This window comes from Cryptomeria japonica, chromosome 4, assembly GCF_030272615.1.
Source record: "Cryptomeria japonica chromosome 4, Sugi_1.0, whole genome shotgun sequence".
NCBI lineage: Eukaryota > Viridiplantae > Streptophyta > Pinopsida > Cupressales > Cupressaceae > Cryptomeria > Cryptomeria japonica.
The window spans coordinates 582,497,511-582,518,980 of record NC_081408.1 but is presented as its reverse complement, the minus strand read 5'-3'; the positions used below and the strand labels follow the sequence as shown (position 1 = coordinate 582,518,980).

Sequence of the window (21,470 nt, the reverse complement as noted above, 5' to 3'; positions counted from 1 at the left end):
CGGAGCAGGCTTTACTTTATGAGCATTTTTTTTTAATGAGCTCAGATGAACTACCAAATTCTGAGGTATCTATAGATACTAAAAAGATCCCTCAGGAGATTTTGGATAAGGAATATGGGTATAGATAAGGGCTTTTTATTTGTCCTTATGGCTGAAGTGAATGAAGGTCCTATTTTCAAAAGATTTTGACCTAGAGCTCGGGGACGCGGTTATCCAATACAGAAACCCACTTGTCATATAAGCTTGAATACAATTCCTACCGTTATAGATAGAAGTGCAATCCAAATTCCTGGAGAGTTATACATTTGTGTATTTATAAGACCATTGGCTATTTCTTGAAGTTCAATCTCTCCTCCAGATAGACCATATAGCCAAGAAAGACCATAAGCAAGAATGGAAGAACTTGTTCCACCCATAAGTAAATATTTCATAATAGCCTCATTAGACCGTACATCTCTTTTGGTATATCCAGATAATAGATAAGAACATAGACTTAAACATTCTAAAGATACGAAGATAGTTGTTAAATCATTAGCACCACATAAAAACATTCCTCCTAGAGTAGCTGTTAATATGAAAAGCAAAAACTCTGTTATAGCCATTTCTGTACATTGAATGTATTCCATGGATAGAGGAATACATAAAGTGGAACATAATAAAATTAGAAACCGAAATATTTTATTAAAATTGTTTGTTTGGAAATTACCAAAAAAACTGATTGTAGGTTCTTCTCTCCATTGAAATAGCAAAAAGGTTGTGCTTAGCACTAAACTAGTTAAAGAGATGAAATAAAACCAAGTTGTCTTTTTCTGATTAGAAATGAAGTCGATCACTAGAAGAAGGAATAGGCTGAAAATCAGGATACATTCTGGAAAAATGGAACTTCCATAGAAGAGAAGCAAATGAAATTCTTTCATAAAAATGATTTAAAATTATTAATTGAAAATGAGTTTTTCATTTTGTCCGGATCATAATTTAGTAACTTCAATGAATCTTCAAGCAACATTTTCTTTCATTTACATTTCTATAAACCTGATGAATAAGATTGAATATTCATCCATAATCTCCTTATTATCATTTATCTACGATTTATTTTTCATTCTTCTTTTCCTTTCGTTTTCGTTCCAATAAAAGAAAATTTGGATAAATTTTGACAAAGTAAGTTTTCTTTTATTGGCCAGAATGCAACAAATCTGTGGATCTATTTATATAGTTAGTGGGTTAATGGTAATGTGAAAAAGCTTTATTGGATTCTGCCATTTTATGAATCTCCTCCTTCTTGCGTATAGCATTGCCTTTCTCTCTGGCAACATCCATTATTTCGTAACTCAATTTGAAATGCATATTTCGACCAGAACGTTTTCTGGATGATTCTAATAACCAACGAATAGCAAGTATTTATTTATAGTGAGTTAGAATGCCAAGGTACTCTAGCTATGCTCACTTTGGGTCGTTCCCTTCTCATGATTGTCACTTGCTTGCAAAAGAAAGCAAATGGTCGGGAAGGCAGGCCCTCTAAAGGTAACAAACAATCCGAGCCATGAGAATGGTATTGAAGATCTGGATTTCTGATCACCCTAAGAAGGATGAGAGCATACTCTCCTACTCCAATGTCAAACTCAACAATCAAAACAAACACACATTCATTCCATCCTACTTAGCAATCATACTAGGTGCCTAATTATGAATTACAAACACAAAGTTTAGTTGGAGTACAAGGCAACCTGCAAAATCACTAAGTTAGAAGTTTGATTTGTTTGGTCTTTGACTAGCGAACCTGCATAAGATTTGTTAGTAGTTTCATTTTTGTCTTCTCCATGTGTAATGCCAAGGTGCTGCACAGAGAATTAGTACCAAAGAAAACCAGAATACCAGAACAGAATGCAAAACAAAGTAATTTTTGCAAGTGAAATCACTGATTTTTACCCTTGTTTCTAGCCTTACACAGGCACAGAATGTCTTACACGGGCGCAGAATGCATTGACACAGGCGTAGAATGCATTGACATAGGCATAGATCCCTTTGACACAGGTGCAGAAGTCCTTGACACAGGCACAGATCTCTCCTACACGGGCGCAGAAGAGCCCAGAAAGCCCTGAATTACCCTATTTCTTGGGTTTTTCACCTGCAAATCAGCTCAAAAGCACTCAAAAGCATGGTTAGGGGGTTAGTTCACGTCGGGTTCACCAATTAATGTAGATAGGAATCGAGAAATCATCAAAGCAATGTAAATTAAACTAGTTCAATCACAAAACTAGAATGCAATGATAACAAAACCTACAAACATTCAATAGAGTTATGGAAATGAAACATTCAAATTAGATGCAAACCATCGCAAGCGTGAATGTCTCCTCCATGATTCTCCATTGTCCTTCTTTCTCCTTCAAATTGCTTTGTTTGTGGATCTCACTTACAAGTGCATAAGCATGATGTGAAAGCAAGTAAACAAGATGAGACGACAATAAGGGTACTAGAAGCATGATTGATTCGACCTTTTGATTGAAGAAATTCATCCAATTTATAGATAAATTGGAGAAAAGACAAGATTAGTATAAAATTGATATTAGAGGCAATTGATTTCAAAAATGGCACAATTGAGTTGAAGGAAGAAGGTTATGACACCTTCTATGTCATGAATTATGACATATTGCCAATGCAAAGGTTAGAGGACTAAAAGCTTATGACAATTTATGACAAATTGCTATGCAAGAATTATGACAAGAATTTGAAATAGAAATAGACATTAGAAGAAATTAGAAAATTAGGTTAGAAATGATGACTTGGAAATTAGGAAAATTAGAAATTGATGAAAATTAGGTAAATTAATTAATAATTTTTCATTCATTAATTAATTTACAAAAAGAGGAGGAATTAATTAGCCAATTAAATAAATATTTAATTGCGACAAGAAGACTTAGGATAAATAAATAAATTATTTAACCTAGAGAGAAAATGACAATCAAGATTAAATGAATAAATCATAAAACCTTAGAAGATGAATTAGAGATGCAAGGACGACAATTAGGTCTTGACAAAAGATAATTGATGTCGATTTGATCATGAAAATGATTTGATTGATAAATGCACCAATTGACGAGGAACAATGACTAATTGATCCAAATTGATATGATTGAGAAGGACGACGATCGATGACAAATCGATCGCAAAATGACAAGATTGAAAATGACAACGATCGATGACAAATCGATCACAAAATGACAAGATTGAAAATAACAACGATCGATGAGAGATTGATCGCAAAATCAACGAGATTGACAAGAGGACCAAGATCAATGACAAATCGATCGCAAAATTGATGAGATTGAAAAGAGGACAAAACCCTAATTCTATCATCAATTAGGATTGACGATGTCCAAAATGAAATCGAATTGACGATGTCAAAATATGCCAAATGAGTACGCACATTGATGCGACAGGATAAGATCGACTAAAATCATGACTGAAGATCTTTATCGCCAAGACCAAATTCGAAAATGAAGAATGCAGAAGAAGGACTCAATGCTCGCAAATGATAAAGACCAAGTGCGCAACATAGAAGAAACGTTAATGCGATGCAAAAACCCTAAAATAAGGCAATGCGCAAATGTTAAAGTATGACTCCACAAGAGTTGACCATTTTTAGACGTCTACAGTGGGTCTTTGATTACTTGCTTGGTAGCAAAGATGAACTAATCACCAATTTCAAAGTGTTAATGAAGTACTTGGAAAGGAAGAAAAATTTGGATAAAGCATCATGCATTTTGATAATGCCCAAGAAGGTGTAATAATTGAAGCTGACAAAGTTCCTCTAGTGCAAGCCCCCGAGAATTAGTTAAATAATAAACATTTCATTGAATGTTCAGTAAGTAGAAGTTGGCGACTCTAAGCCTTATTACAAGTTTTGTTTAAATAATGGCTTCCAAAAGATATACCAGGGGTCATAAAAAGAAGGGGGTTGTTGATAAGGATTTTGAGTTCTTAGAATCTGTTAACATTTTATTTTTCCCATCTAGCCAAAATCTTAAGTCCATCAATAGGTTATCCTCACCTTCTAAGTCAAGTAAATAGAGGATTTCAAATACATTTTGGTATGCTCTTGTTTACCACAGCAATGTATTACCTATACAATGATGATATGATGAATCGATAAGGATTCGGACAACTACTGAGGGGGGGTGAATTAGTAGATAGAAAACTGACTTAACTTTATTCAAACTCAAAAACAATCTCACAAGTCAATCATTGAACAAATTGGTTCAAATACTAAGTAATAAACTGCAATAGTACTAACAGTTTATTGGTTGACTGGCATATCAAAATAACAATATAACATATCTGAAACTCCCAAACCATTTAACCAAAACATCAAAATACTTTACTAACAATAGTAAAAGCACATTTCAGATTACTACCAGTCATCTTAACATAACTAAGTGGATTTAACAGTTAAGAAAATTAACCATATCAAACATAACCATAAAAACCACTCACCACTTGACACAATGTTTTTTGATGTGCAAACCCAAAAGGGAAAAACCATGGTGGGGATGAATACCCACAAGTATTTTGAACTCTTCTGAAGTTTTCCCTATTAGGATCCAAGCCTGTTAAAGCTTTACAAAAATGTCCTGTTAGGGACCACCCGGTTAAGGGATTGACTATAATGCCCTATTAGAAGCAATACCTTGTTATGAGTAACCTCAATATAGGGTTTGAAATCCAAGCTAATGGATCACCTAATTAGAGGATTTAGATAGCACTAAGCCTGTTAAATCTTACCCGGTTAAGGGATTTAACTATTGTAATTGTTAGATAACAACAGGGGTTTGTTGATCTGGTAAATAGCACTACTCTTCTACATCAAATCCTTTTCATGCTCCTATCTACCTTCACACATACTGTAGATACTCCTTCTGGTTTGGAAATCAATCACACTAACACTTAACCAAATTTGCCAACACTACAACAAAATAACTCATTGACCTTATGAGAAAAACAATAGGTCGGTAACACATCACAAACCTAAGATCTTATAGAGATTACAAACAAATCGGTTCAAGTATGACCACTGGATTACATAAAAATCATTTCACATTGTACAAGACAACCTTGACCACTCATTGATTCATGTAACTCATCACACAGTTTCCACTTCATGCAATGTATTCGCTCATTCCCAAGATAAAACCGTTATCTCTACGCGCTAAAATCACTTTGAAACTCATCACGTGCAACATGCATACGTGGCATAATCATCTTTGATCACCATTTGATCATAAATCAATACAACTGATTCACTAATCTCCATCGGTTAGGGTTTGGCACATCAACAGGTAGGGTTACCGGTTGATCTCACTACTTCTAGATTAATATTGGTTTCCTTCACTTTCTCAACTACCAGTTGCAAAACAACATCATTACCGGTTACAATTGACATCAATGACAACACAATAGGTCATCAATGCAATCTTCAATCAAATTCCAACAATCTCCCCATTTGGCATTGATGGCAATACAAATATCAATACCCTTTGATTGTTATGATTGAGAGTAATGCACATACATAGGTATAGGAATCATGCTTTACATTTTACCATGTACTCTCCTTCAACTGAGTATCCATGTCTTCAGCTGGTAACTGGCTATAGTTATTCTCTCTATCAATCTTACAATTCTTCTCCCCCTTTGACAACAATGCCAAAGTCAAAGTAAAACATGCAGTGTCATACATCACTGTTCTGCAACAATAATACGTAGCTTGTTGCTCCCCCTGTGGAGTAGCTCCATTCTACACCAATCATGCTTCAAGATCTTCTATTTTCTCTGGGAGTGATATCTTCCACATTTTCTCAATTGACCTCATGTAGGGGCACAACCCCTAGCTAACATCTAAGATACTCAAAAGTAGTCTTAGGCAGAGGTTTAGTAAAGATATCTGCTAGTTGCTCCTTAGTAGATACATGCTCCAGTAACACATCTTTACTCTGCACTTTCTCCCTCAAGAAATGATGTTTCATCTCAATATGCTTGGTTCTAGCATGCAACACCGAGTTCTTTGAAATATTTATTGCACTGGTGTTATCGCATAAAATTTTTACTGGTTCTATGATCTCGAACTTGAATCCTTCCAGAATGTGTTTCATCCAGATTACCTGGGTAAAATTCATATATGCTACAATATATTCAGCTTCAGCAATGGACTGTAATATACAGCTCTTCTACTTCCTTCTCCAAGATACAAGCCTCCCACCAAGAAAGAATGCACCATCGGTTGTGCTCTTCCTATCATCAACATTTCCTGCCTAGTTTGCATCTATATAAACCTTCAAATCAAAGTTACCTGCATATGGATACTATAATCCATAATCAATAGTAACTTTCAAATATGATCTAAATATCCTTTTAGTTGCAATCATGTGTGTCTCCTTTGGGTTCTTCTAAAATCTAGCAACTAATCCAACTACATGAGCAATATCCGATCTGTTGTGAACAACATAATGCAGTTTCCCTATAATTGACTTGTAGACCTTTTCATCAATGGATGCAACATCATCCTCCTTAGATAGTTTACAACCTATAACCATTGGTGTCCCTGTTAGGATTCCCACAGATAGTGAGATGGGGGGGTGAATCAGTATCTAACTGGTGAATTGAATTTCTTAACTTAAAACATGTAGAATGTTGGCATTATGTGAACCAGTATGTGGACATAATGACATTGTATGTTGTCATTGATGTCAATATGTTGAAGAGGTATGAACTGGCATGTGAACCGGCATTTGTGCCAAAGTAAAGCGGTGTGCTTGTTCAAGGTGAACCGGCATATGGTTACGGGAACCGGCACATGGAAGCATTGTATGACTACCGATTGGTAGTCTCAACTTCAGGGTTTCCGGTTGAAGTGCTTCAAGCCTGTATGGCTCAACCGTTGACATTGTGTGATGAGTTAGCATTGTAATAAAGAATAGATCATGTTGCCACATCATCCTTGTGCATGTGAAGGATCTTGCATAAAGGAGATTGTTCCTATCTACCTCAGGAATGTGCAAAGTCTATAAAAGGTGATAACGTGTGATGGGTTATCAGCCGCCATAAAATTAGTGGAAAACAAACGATGGAGAATGTCTTGAGATTGGATCAAGAATGTTGCATTCAATGCAGTATGATCAATGGTCGGGATTGAACCGTTTGAATTCCTTAACCTAACAGGTCTAGGGTTTAGGGTTTATGCTATTGACCTGTCTGTTGTTCTATAAGGTCAATGTTGTGACTCTTTCAGAGGTTGTTGGCAAAAGTTGTGTGTGAGTATCCAAGAGAAGGGATACGTGATTCTCGCCAGACCAAAGGAGAGAAGTGATACCTGCAGAGTGTAAGTGCAGAAGGTGAAGAGGAGCTTAAGAGGATATGCATTGGCATTGAGTGTTATTACCAGATCATTGAAATACCTGTTGATCTCTAACCACCTCAACAGTTGGAAAATCCCCTAACAGGGTAGCATTAACTAGCTTGCTATAAATCCCTTAACAGGGTAACTCAAATTTATTGAGATCTGGAAAGCTAGAGAGCTCTAGAAATCCTTTAGCTATTGAGTTCTTGAAATCCTCTAACAAGGTAACCTGTAACAAGGTTTAACCCTTAACCGGGTGATCCCTAAAAGGATCGGTTCCTAATAGAACCTATTGTATCTGTCTTTAATAGGACAAGGCTCCTAACAGAGCAGACTTCCAAAGAGTTCAACAACAAGCTTGTGGATATTCATCCCCACCGTGGTTTTTCCCAGTTGGGTTTCCATGTGAAAAATATGTGTGTCATGTGTGATGCTTTTATCTTGTGATGCTTTGTTATTACCTGTTAAGCATATGATGGTTCTGTGTTTTATGCCTGTCAATAAAACATGTTGAACTAGTTGTTGTAAAGATATGATGATAGATTATATGTTCATACATAAGGGTGAAATGGTAGTGTAGTTCTGAGTTAAGTGGAAAGCCAAGTGAGTAACTGGTTTATGATTGTTTTAGTTGTTCTGGGTTTTACTGGTTGCACTCTGTTTCAAACCGGTGTCACTGTTTGCCAGTCATTTGGAGTAATCCCTGTTGAACCAGTTTAGGACTATATTTTGTGTGTATGGATTCACCCCCCCCCCCCTCTCAATACCGGTTTGGTACTATTTTCTCATCATTGAGTTATCAATTGGTATCAGAGCATCATCCAGGTCCTCTGTGTTGTAAGCTTAACCACTTGAGGTAAAGATCCCAGTCAAATGATGAAGAGGGAAGGTCCAAAGTTTAACAGGGAAAATTTTGATATATGGAAAGATAGGATGAAGATATTCATCAGAAGCATGGGTGCTCAACACTGGAGTTATGTTGAGAATGTCTATGTTGTCCCTACTAGTACTCTCACCAATGACCAAAAGAGAGAGATACAAGAAAATGGGCAAGTCATGGAAGCCCTTATTAGTAGTCTATCTGACATTGAGTTTATTGATGTTCAGGACAAGGTAAATCCCAAAGAGGTATGGGATGCTCTTGAAAATATATATGGTGGTGATGAACATGTAAAATGAGCTAAGGAAGAAAGCCTGAGAGGGAAGTTTGAAGATATGCGGATGGTTGAAGGTGAGACCATTCAGTAGTATGGAATAAGAATCAAAATAGTTGTTGGAGAAATCAAGAGTGCATGTGGTAAAATAGAAGATTCCACTGTGGTAAGCAAAGTCCTAAGATCCCTATTGCCAGTCTATGCAATAAGGGTTGCTGCTATTCAAGAGCTGAGATCAATAGACAAGACTAAGGTATCCTTGGACTCCATCATAGCCAAGTTGATAGCCTATGAGCTAAATAGTTTTGATGGTAGTGTTCAAAAGACTGAATCAGCTTTTAAAGCCTCTGCTATACCATCCAGAAAAGGAAAAGAAGCTAGCACTAGTGGTGAACCTAGACAGAGCAGAGAAATCGATGATGAGGAGATTATGACGGCATTTGAAGCTCTCCTTGCCAGGAAGCTTCCTAAAGGAACTGGTAAATACAAAGGTAAGCTACCTTTGAAATGCTTTTCTTTTAACCAGATAGGACATATTGCTATAAATTGTCCTAATGGTGATAACAAGGACAAACCAGAAAGGTTCAAGAAATTCAAAGGAGGAAACCGAAGAAACTATTTTGTGACAGTTGATGAAGGTGTCACAGATGAAGAATCAGAGGATGAAGAAAATGAAGATATTGTGTTTGTTGTTGTCAAAGAAGATGTGTCAGACAAGAAGGCTCTTGTCTCTCAGTTTGATAATTTCAATGAGTGGATCATTGACAGTGGTTGTTCTCACCATGTGACTGGTGACCGGAGCAAGTTTCTATCCTTGGAGGAGTATGATGGAGGTGTGGTTCGCTTTGGCAATGATGCACCATGCATGGTCAAAGATAGAGGGTCCATCTCTCTGAATGGAAAGAGCAGTGCTGACAATGTGTACTGGGTTGATGGTCTCAGACACAACCTTCTGAGTGTTGCCCAACTGAATGACAGTGGCCTCACTTTGGAATTCAAGAATGGAGTTTGCAGAATCAAAGGAAAAGATGGTGAATTGGTGGCCACCGGAAAGCAAACCAAAGGTAACCTATTTCATCTGAATGCAAATATAAGTACATGTCTTATGGCTAAGTTTAATGATAGCTAGATATGGCATAGGAGACTCTGCCATGTAAACTTTGATAACATTGTGAAGGCTAGTAAGATCAAGGTAGTTAGAGGATTGCCAGTGCTAAGCAAACCGGATAATACGTTGTGTAGAGAGTGTCAATTGGGGAAAATGTCTTCCTCAACCTTTAAAGGTAAATCTTTCACTGCTGACAACTTGTTTGATCTTGTGCATACTGATTTGTGTGTTCCTATGAAAACTAGAAGTGTGTAGGGTGATAGGTACTTCATGATTCTCACTGATGACTTCTCAAGAATGATGTGGGTCACATTCTTGAAAGACAAGTCTGAAGCCTTTGTGAAGTTCAAAGCTTTTAGAGCATTAGTGGAGAAGGAAAGAAGTAAAAGGACCAAGTGTCTCAGAACTGATCAAGGAGGGGAATTTACTTCCGGTGAATTCAACAAGTATTGTGAAGAATTTGGCATCAAGAGGCAACTGTCTACCCCCCGGACTCCACAGTAGAATGGCCTAGCAGAGAGGAATAACTAGACTGTGGTTGAAGCAACTAGAACCATGTTAATCCAAGGAAAGGTAGCTCACACCTTTTGGAGAGAAGTGGTGAGCACTGCAGTCTACACAATGAACCGGGTACTCATCAAGAAAGGTAAGGATAAAACTCCTTATGAGTACTGGACCGGTAAGACACCTATGGTTAGCTACTTTAGAGTGTTTGGTAGCAAATGTTACATCAAGAGGACTGAACACAAGAGAAAATTTGATGCAAAATGTGATGGGGGAATATTCCTAGGATATTCCACCAAGAGTAAAGCTATCAAGTATTTCAACAATAGGACTCAAAGAATTATGGAAAGTATCAATGTGAGATTTGATGAAACCTCTAAGAAACCAGAGGAAATTGATAGTGAGCAAGTTGTAAATGAGCCTGTAGTAACCTTCTGGGAACCGGTTGTCAGTCAACCAAGTACCAGTAACAGTGTTCCTGAACCAGTGAATGTTGATACTGATGAAGATGAGGATGAAGAGGAAAAGCAAGAACCAGTCAAGACTATTCCTCAGTTTGTCAAGTTGAATCATGATCCTAAGCAGATCATAGGAGACAAGGATGCAGGAATCCTTACAAGAAGAAAGATCAGAGAAAACTCATGTATGATCTCTAAATTTGAGCCTAAATCATTCAAAGAGGCTCATAAAGATGAAGACTGGATCAAGGCAATGGAAGAAGAACTTGACCAGATAGATAAAAATGGTACATGGTCCTTGGTACCCAGACTAGAGCATAAAAATGTCATTGGCACCAAATGGGTGTTCAGAAACAAGCTGAATGAGGATGGCACAATGATTAGGAACAAAGCCAGATTGGTGTGCAAAGGATATGCTCAAGAAGAAGGAGAAGACTATGGAGAAACCTTTGCTCCTGTAGCCAGATTGGAAGGAGTTCGTATGCTTCTTGCATATGCAGCTTTTAAAGGCTTCAAAGTACATCAAATGGATGTAAAATATGCATTCCTAAATGGTGCACTTGAAGAGGAGGTGTATATTGAGCAACCAAATGGGTTTGCCCTATCTGAAGACAGTGACATGGTATGTAGGCTACATAAAGCCTTATATGATCTAAAGCAAGCACCTAGGGCATGGTATGAGCGCCTTCATTCCCATCTTGTGAAGATTGGATTTGTGAGAACAAGTGAAGATAGTAATATCTACTTGAAGTCTGAAGGAGATCAGATCCTAATTTGTGAGGTATTTGTTGATGACATTATCTTTGGTGGAGATGACAAGATGAGTCATGAGTTTGCTGATTAGATGAAGGAAGAGTTTGAGATGTCACTCATAGGGGAGATTAAGTTCTTCATTGCACTACAAATCCAACAGATGAAGGATGGAATCTTTATCACTCAGTCCAAGTATGTTAAAGAGGTGTTGAAGACCTTTGGCATGGAAGATAGCAAACCGGTTGGTACACCGATGGTGACCAATTGTAAACTATCCAGAGAGGATGACTCAGCATTGGTTGATGAGAAGGAATACCGATCAATGATTGGTAAATTGCATTATGTAGTGCATAGCAGACTGGATATTGCACATGCAGTTGGCATTACTGCAAGGTTCCAGAAAAGTCCAAGAGATTCCCACTTGGTTGCAGTCAAGCGGATTCTTAGGTATCTAAAGGGGACTGCTGACTATAGATTATGGTATCCATATAGCAAGGACTTCAATTTGAAAGTGTTCATAGATGCTGATTGGGCTGGTAATGTAGATGACCGGAAGAGCACAACCTATGGTGCATTCTTCCTTGGTGGTAGACTGGTCTCATGGATGAGTAAAAAGCAGAGTTGTATCTCTCAGTCTACAGTGGAAGCGAAGTATGTTGCAGCTTTCATGAACTACACTCAGATAATTTGGATGAAGCATGTACTGAAAGGCTTCAAAATCCATGTACCTAAACCGGTAAGTATATTCTGTGATAACACAAGTGCTATCAATATTTCAAAGAATCCGGTTTTACATTCTAAAACCAAGCACTTTGAGCTTAAGTATCATTTCTTGAGGGAAAAGGTTCAGAACAAAGAGATTGCACTGGAGCATGTTGCCAATAAGGAGCAGTTAGTAGACATATTCACCAAGCCTCTCCCAAAGACTACATTTACATACTTAAGAGGTGAATTAGGGGTACTACCCCTTCAGGAGGTGAACTAAAGGTATATGCTCCACATCAGTCATGTATTGCATAGTCAAATCTTTCTTCAGGATTGATGTGTTGAAGGATGCTACTCCTCAGAGGGAGCAGCATAATGGAACAGGGAAGCTTGTGCCTCCACTTTGGCAATGTTGTTAAAGGGGGAGAAGATGTCAAGTGAAGAAGATATCTGCAGAAATTGGGGGAGAAAATGTGAAGCAGAGAGAGCAGAGAGATATCTTTGTATATTGCCATCAATGCCAAAGGGGGAGATTTTTGGCATTATGTGAACTGGTATGTGGACATAATGACATTGTATGATGTCATTGATGTCAATATGTTGAAGAGTTATGAACCGGCATGTGAACCGGCATTTGTGCCAAAGTGAAGCAGTGTGCTTGTTCAAGGTGAACCGACATATGGTTATGGGAACCGGCACATGGAAGTGTTATATGACTACCGGTTGGTAGTCTCAACTTTAGGGTTTCTGGTTGAAGTGCTTCAAGCCTGTATGGCTCAATCGATGACATTGTGTGTTGAGTTAGCATTGTAATGAAGAACAAATCATGTTGCCACATCAGCCTTGTGTGCGTGAAGGATCTTGCATAAAGGAGATTGTTCCTATCTACCTTGGGAATGTGCGAAGTCTGTAAAAGGTGATAACGTGTGATGGGTTATCAGCCACCATGAAATCGGTGGAAAACAAACGATGGATAATGGATTGAGATTGGATCAAGACTGTTGCATTCAATGCAGTATGATCAACGATCGGGATTGAACCGTTTGAATTCCTTAACCTAACAGGTCTAGCATTTAGGGTTTATGCTACCAACCTGTCTATTGTCCTATAAGGTCGATGTTGTGACTCTTTCGGAGGTTGTTGGAAAAAGTTGTGTGTGAGTATCCAAGAGAAGGGATACGTGATTCTTGCCAGACCAGAGGAGAGAAGTGATACCTGCAGAGTGTAAGTGCAGAAGGTGAAGAGGTGCTTAAGAGGATCTGCATTAGCATTAAGTGTTGTTACAAGATCATTGAAATACCTGTTGATCTCTAACCACCTCAACAGTTGGAAAATCCCCTAACAGGGTAGCATTAACCAGCTTGCTATAAATCCCTTAACAGGGTAACTCAAAGTTATTGAGATCTGGAAAGCTAGAGAGCTCTGGAAATCCTTTAGCTATTGAGTTCTTGAAATCCTCTAACAAGGTAACCTGTAACAAGGTTTAACCCTTAACCGGGTGATCCCTAAAAGGATCAGTTCCTAATAGAACCTATTGTATCTGTCTTTAATAGGACAAGGCTCCTAACAGAGCGGACTTCCAAAGAGTTCAACAACAAGCTTGTGGGTATTCGTCCCCACCATGGTTTTTGTCATTTGGGTTTCCATGTGAAAAATATGTGTGTCATGTGTGATGCTTTTATCTTGTGATGCTTTGTTATTACCTGTTAAGCATATGATGGTTATGTGTTTTATGCTTGTCAATAAAACATGTTGAACTAGTTGTTGTGAAGATATGATGATAGATTATCTGTTTATACATAAGGGTGAAATGGTAGTGTAGTTCTGAGTTAAGTGGAAAGCCAAGTGAGTAACCAGTTTATGATTGTTTTAGTTGTTCTGGGTTTTACCAGTTGCACTCTATTTCAAACTGGTGTCACTGTTTGCCAGTCATTTGGAGTAATCCTTGTTGAACTGGTTTAGGATTGTATTTTGTCTATACTGATTCACCCCCCCCCCCCCGCCTCTTAGTACCGGTTTGGTACTATTTTCTCATCATTGAGTTATCATAGAACATATTATAACGGTGTATCGGTAAGCAAGAAATAATGCAATAAACAGGATTGAAAGCAACTACATGAAAAGCACGCCATAACACAAGGTTTTAACAAGGAAACCCAGTGTGGGAAAAACCTCGATGGGATTTGTGACCCACAATATTCACTTACTGGCCAATAAGAGAATATTACTGCTACAAGAGGGGCCTACACATGCAGGATGGCCAACTGCCTAGAGCTCACTGTTCAAATAAAAAATGGGAAGTCTCACTGACTTACAAAAATGGATTATACAAATCCAGTATCTTGTACTGCTTCAAAATAGCATCTATAATGCCAGATCCAGTACTGGTTTCTGCCATGCTTCTTACATAAACCCTTAACCTATAATTCGCATAATAGGTCTGCCTTATTTCGCCTAAAAATATTATTTTATCTTTCTTACAAATGTTATATAATGATCTCTTATATATATAAGTGTCATTTTACAATGATGCCAAGTCATCTTACAAAGATTTTACAATAATAAACAAAATATAATATAACAAAAATCATGTCGGCCTCTGTGTCGGTATGCTTCCTTTCTCTATCGGTGTCGGTGGTCTGAGTGTCGGTGTAGAGTCTGATCTTGCTAGTACGGGTGTAATGCCTTGCTGGTGCCATAGGATTGTAAGGTTGCCATCAATGACAAAACCTTCAATCACCTACAATGTCTCATTGGAGTGTGCATATGCCAACAATCTCCCCCTTTGGCATTGATGGCAACACTCGTGAGAAAATTCAAAAGTGTATCCAAAACTTGTAATCCAAAAATGTTTCCAAAAATATGTTACCAAAAATATAAGAACTCCCCCTGAGCAGATAAGTCTTTTGCCGGTTATTTTCTTATACTACTACTCCCCCTTTGGCATCAATGACAAAGGTTGTCAAGATGTCAGTAGAATTTTAGTCTCAACTTTGTAAACTGGTGGTTACAATTTGAAAATGATCTCCCAAAATCAAGTTTATACTTTCCATAAACTTCTTTTTGTCCTTTATTGATGTTTATGTTCTTTGAACTGTACCAGTGAGGTGTTGCATATGCTCTGTCGGTGTTCTCTGTCCCTGTACTAGTGCCTCAGATATTTCCTTCCATAATGATGCTAGATAGTCCAATCTTGGACTCAATCTTAGTCTCAAATTCTTTGCCTTATTTACTATTCTCTCCTTTTCTCTTTCTAACTTAAGTAACTCTTCCTCAAAACTTGTTATCCTTTGTTCAAAAACTGATAATGTATCAGGTGAGTTAACAAAATTGTCTGCAAGTTTATTGATTTCTTCTTGTACCTTTCTCATTTTCTTATCTATGTCTACTCTCAAAAAGTTCGTCTTGCAAGTATGTTTGTACAGCGTTTTAAATTCCTTTAGTAAGTTACATAGTTCTGGTAGAAGTGTGTTAAATTCCCTAGTACACTTCTTTATCTGATCTTCAAAGAATTTTTGCTTTTCAATTTCTAACTTATCCTTCAATGCTTCTTCCTTTAGTTTCTCAACAGTCACTGTGTTCTCAGTGATGTATTTACACAAAGTGTCAAGTTGTCTTAAAGAATCCTTATTGTCCATGTTACAGTTAGGAGCTATCATCCTCAAAATTTGGATTGTGTCATCTATAGCTTTATAAGCATGTGAACTACAATCTGTTATCTTTTTTATGGAGTCCAAAAGTACTTCAGTTACATTTGTTGATTTGTAACCTATTGAGGAGGAACCAACATTCTGAATTCTGCCAGTGGAGGAAGTAACCAAGCTTGCAGTGACCTCTGGTAGGTCAACCTGTGTTTCTATTTCTTTAAGCAATGGTTTTTTATCTTCTCCTGTTGTCGGTGGCACTATTTCCATGTGAACCTATTCCTGTTCTGGAGCCTGTTGCTCTGCTTGTCTCTCTGTTTGTTGCTCTATTTTAGTCTCAGTCTAAGTCTCTACCTGTTGCTCTGTGTTATCAACTTCAACTTTTCTTTCAGTATTGTCAATGTTGTCAGTTGTCGATGGCTCACTAGCCATATCTGTCTTGTCGGTTGTATCTTTGTCTATCACAATGTTGACCTTTTGTGTATCAACATCAACTGTGTATAGTACCTCAGGATTAGGATTTGTATCCTCTATTTCCATACTCTCATCTGTTGGTTGATCTTCAGTAGTTGTTACCGGTGATGTAATTTGAGGCGGTGGGAGTAAGTTGTCTTTTACTTTGATGCTCGAAGGTCCACCAACCTTTCCTTTGCCTTTGTCCTTCTCCTTCTGGTATACCTTTAATGGTTTGGGGTTCCTATACTCTTCCTATTTTTCTTTCTCAACAAGGAATATGTCCCATGCATTTTCTGTTTCCTCTGTTACTTCATTCACTCTTCCAACCATTAATGCAATATGCCAGTGTGCAGTAGAGAATACTGACCGGTTGGCTTCTGCAATTAAGTTATCTATCTCCTTAGGTGAGTTTACTGGGTAAACAGCAAGTAACTTTTCAATTTTGATTTTCCTATCAAGCTCTACAACAGCTTCTCTTCTTGTTTCTAGTCTTTTGAACAATTCATCTGGTAGTTCATCTATCACTTCCATTAAGAACTTCTTATAGATGTCCATGTGTAAAATGACATTGTTTTCAACTTGTTCTTTTTCATCTGTTGACAATGTATCATAGACCTTTCCTATGTTCTTAAGTCTCCCTTCCTCTATGATTTCATATAGCAATTTCTCAAGAGGGGCCATGTTTTGTTTAGTCTTCTTCTTCTTTGGTGTCAACTTTTTCTTTGGTGTTGTCTTTCTAACTGGAGACCTCACTGCCTGTTGTTTTTGTCTAGTCCTTCTAGGTGAGGGTGTGGATGTCGGTGAAGGATCCCTTTTCCTTACAACTCTTTTGAAAGTTGTAGGCATGTCACTCTCCAAAGAAGTAGCTACCGGTGATAGGTGAGTTTCAAGCTGTAGAGTTCCTAACTCATCCTCAGTGATACCGGTTTGTTTCAGTACATCTTCTTTAATAACCTTAGAGTGTTTAGAACCTCTTCTCACAACTGCTTCAACCTTTTTCACCCTCTTCTTAGATTGAATTTGTTTTTCTATGGTCTCAGCACTACCAAATACTTCTTCCTTTGGTTCATTTGGTGCTTCCAGAAGTGCTTTAGCATAAGTCTCAATTATATGATCATCGGTCTCATAACCCATCTTTGTTACCCAAATTGTCCTTGGGATGACTGCTTCCATCCAGATCTCATCCTTTTTTATTATAAAACAGATATCATCCTTGTATTTGTTGACAATTTTCTATAATAGTCTAATTCTTTTGTTCATCCTAACCTTTAGTGATTGAAAATAGTCATGAATATTCTTTTCTTTGCTTTCACCCATGTTATTGAATAGGTCTGTTAACTGTTTTCTTACTGGTATATCAAATCCAAGGTTCTTACTGCCTATACCAGAAACCTGTTTGTTTATGTGTAGCATCAAGCATACAAGTAGATTTCAAAATCTAAAAGTTCCCTTCTTATCCTTCTTGATTTTTCCTAAGTTATCAATCAACTCATCTTTTAACCATTCACATACATCATTTTTTACATTGTCTTTAACCATGACATAAGCACTCTTAATGCATAAACTGGAAACTGAATTAAATCTGTTTGCATGAGTTGCTTTGTACCCTAAAATCATGCTAACAAATCTCACATTTATATCAGTCACATCATTAACCCTCAGAGACCTTCTGTCTAATAATGCACCAGTTAAGTTCATTACTAGGTCATTGGAGACCTTCTTAGTTTTGTCTGGTATGTTACCGGTGGAAGGTAACCCTGTTACTACTTTCACAGCTTCCTTTGTAATTTTGTGAACTGAATCAAGCCAAAAGAATGAACCATGTACCCTGCTTAAAACTATCCTAATCACCTCCTTGGGAAATTTAGGAATGCAGAGGATTTCAGTGAATCCTAGGGTTTCAACAATTTTATGTTCAGGTTTTACATTACCGGAATTGTCACATATAACAATCTTATACATGCTTTAAATTTCTTCATCTCCTAATTCCTTTATGTTGCAATGAATGTATATTCGGGGATCTTCTGCGAAAACAACTCCTTTTGGAATTTGGGAAAAAGCACCTACATTGTCATCTTTCTTAGCTACCTCGGGAACTACCTAAAATACGGGCCTAGGGAATTTTATAACCTTGACTACTATAGGGTTTGCTATGAATTCAGATTCAGAGGAGGATGCCATGATGATAAATACCTTTTTCTGCCTTTGGATGGATTGATTGCTGAAGTGCTTTGCCTCTTTACTTGAAATCCCTTAGCTCTGCAAATTTCGTGCTCTTCGAATGTTTGAAATCTCGGTGAAGTGAAATGGAGCCAAAACCAAAAATTTATAATGTTTTTTTGCCATCTACCACATTTAATGCATGTTGGTTAAGTAGTCACTTAACATTGTCTGTCGGTATAGAAGTAATTTCCAACTTCTCACCATTAACCGAGGGAATTATAGCATATGTCTCATTTGATTGCCAAACCCTCAAGAAAATTTTCTTCAATTTGATGAAGAGCTTCCTGTCGGTGGAGTATTACTCACTCCTGTCGGTGAAGCATCACTCTGTCCTACCGGTGAAGTGTTGATCGGTTCTACCGGTGGAGGAGTATTCCCAACAATATTGAGGTCGGACTTTCTAATCCATTGTTTTGAGAATTCTTGCTTAACCTCTTCAACTTTTTCTTTTCCTTTCAAACTAGAACTTTTGTTGTCTGTCGGTGATCCTTTACTTCTACACAATTTTGCAATATGCCCAATCTTGTTACATGCATAACAAGTCACATTATTCTTCTGAATAGTTTTCCATTAACCTATGTCAGTTTATGTTCTGCATTGATTAGATAGGTGTCCAAATCTTCCACAAACATAACATCTCACATTCATTCTGCAATTTTCAGAGTTGTGACCAACTTTGTTGCATTTTGAACATTGACCAGTGGGTGTGTTGATATTTTGATAATTTCTAGATCTACATTCATTTGCTCTATGACCATACTTATTACAGTTAAAGCATTTTCCATTGAATTTATAAGCATTAGGTTGCCTTACCGGTTTGCTATGATCTTGAGTGTTTGCAGTACCGGAGCTTTCCCCAACTTCAAAGCCAATTCCAGAAGTGTCACCTTTGGGTTTTTTATTCTTCAGTAAGTTACCAAGTTCTTCTGAGCTTTTCTTGAATTTCTCTTTATGTTGATTTGCAGTATCAAGTTCTCTTTCTAAGACTTCTTTTTTCCTCATCAATTCATTTGAGTCATTCTGAGTGTGCATCAGATCTGTCTTCAACAAATCATTTTCATAATTGAGTCTTGTGTTTTCATTTGCAGCATCGCTTAGTCTTCTAGTCAAATCTTCTTCATTCTTCTTTCTATCCTCAATTTCTTTACAAAATATCATAGTCATATCCTGCATCTATTTCTTTGTCATTATGTTCTCTTTTTTCAGCTTGTTTATCATATCATTAAGTGATTCCTTTTCATCATTCTCATTTTGCATTTTTTCACATAGTTCTCTTCTCTTGTTTCTTGAAATAGTAAGATTTTCTTGAAGTGCCTGAATGATATCCTAGGCTACCTTTAGATCATCTTCTTGTTTGATGTTTTTCAATTTCTCTGCATCATAGTCTGAGAGAGCTGCTTCTAGTTGCTTCATCACATTTTCCATCTCTACCGGTGTCAAGATCTTCCTCAAGTTGTTAGGCTTCTGAAAATAGAGGACCAAGCTCTAATACCAATTGTTAGGATTCCCACAGATACTGAGAGGGGGAGGGTGTGTTGGCATTTTTTATGTTTATGTTGTGATTGTCATTGATGGACACACACTTGCATTAAGATCCTCTTTATATGTATGAGTTAGAGCACAACCGGTATTTGTTTCAACCGGTATGTTGCAAGTATGTTGTATTATAGTCATTAGACTATTGATGTTTTGCAGAATGTGTTTACCAGTCGAAAGCAACATATTAACCTCAAGCGGTATGAGGGATTAAAGCGGCATAACACATTTCTACCAGTCTTCATTTTTGTCAAACCGGCAATCGGCTTTTTGTATGAACCGGTAACACTTTGTGATGAGTTACCAACCAGCATTTTGTGATGAGTTACCAATCCACCGATTGTTTGATGGTGTCGACACACTGGCGGTGCTTCTTGTGTCGTGTTACTGAGTATGTCTAGATTCATTGAACCTAGGAAATTGAAATGTAATCCTATTGGACCAACATGAAATCAGATTCCTTTAAAAGGACATCATGTCTAGGGTTTTAGGTTGTTGCTAAAAGGGTTTATGATGTTGCTAGGGTTTAAGGTGGTTGAGGAGTTGAAAAGAATATGAATGTGTAGAAGACTGAAGTAATTCAGGAGTGCATTAAGAACAAGCTATCAAGAATCTAACTGAGCAGTTTGTGCTATTAGATAGATCAAACACTTATTGATTACTCACATCTTTGACAAGTCTGTAGCCTTTAACCGGGTAGGCCCAAAAGCCTTTTGTAAAATCCTCTAACAAGGTGATTCACCTCTGTGAATCTAAAATCCTCTAGCAAGGTAGTCCTTGATCAGACTTATCTCCTAACAGAGATTGAGATTCCTAACAGGATCTGTTCTGGTGAAGAACATTGTAAGACCTTAACCGGTCTGGTTTCTATTTTGCAGATAGTGACTTTTAGTTCCATCTCACCGTGGTTTTTCCCATTTGGGTTTCCACGTCAAATATCTTGTGTTATGGTTGTATTGCTTTTGTGGGTGAATGATTTATTTGCATTTTGGTTTGCATGTGTCATAATCGGTCTGTCTGTTAAACTATTTTACCGGTTTATCTTTAGACTGTTTAAGTGTTTAAGTGCAATGTTTTTTGTTATACTAATTCACCCCCCCTCTTAGTATTCATCAATTGGTATCAGAGCCTACCTTTCTATAAGTTTAACCACTTGGAAAGAGATATGGGGGAATAAACCTTGAGGGAACTTACTCAATGGCTCACTCAGTCTGAGCAAGCCTATGATGATCTTATGGTCAAATACAAAGCATCTCAAGCAAAAAGGAGAGAACATGCAGAAAAGTTGATGGAGTTGTCTGAAAATAGTTCTACAGATGAAGCAGATATGGAAGCCCTAATTGCAGAAGTAAATAAGCTGAATGAATCAAACTCCAATCTGAGAAAGGAGTTGGAAGGACTGACTATCCGGATGTGTCAAGAGCTTGAGAACTGGAGAAAAATTGAAGACCTAGTGAAAGAAAAAGATTTTGAGATCTCCAAGTTGAAACAAGAGATGAGTGCCCTAAATGTTCAACTCCATGCAAGCAAGGTGGAAAAGGA

At 37.5% G+C, this 21,470-nt stretch overlaps 1 protein-coding gene across 1 annotated transcript; it reads right to left on the bottom strand.

Annotated features, from left to right (window-relative positions):
* Positions 1–233: 233 nt before the first annotated feature.
* On the bottom strand, positions 234–920 carry LOC131076225 (NAD(P)H-quinone oxidoreductase subunit 2 A, chloroplastic-like; the record flags this gene model as incomplete). Its single annotated transcript, XM_058013299.1, has 1 exon — positions 234–920. A coding segment is annotated over one exon (687 nt), but the record flags the coding sequence as incomplete, so codon positions are not given.
* Positions 921–21,470: the final 20,550 nt, after the last annotated feature.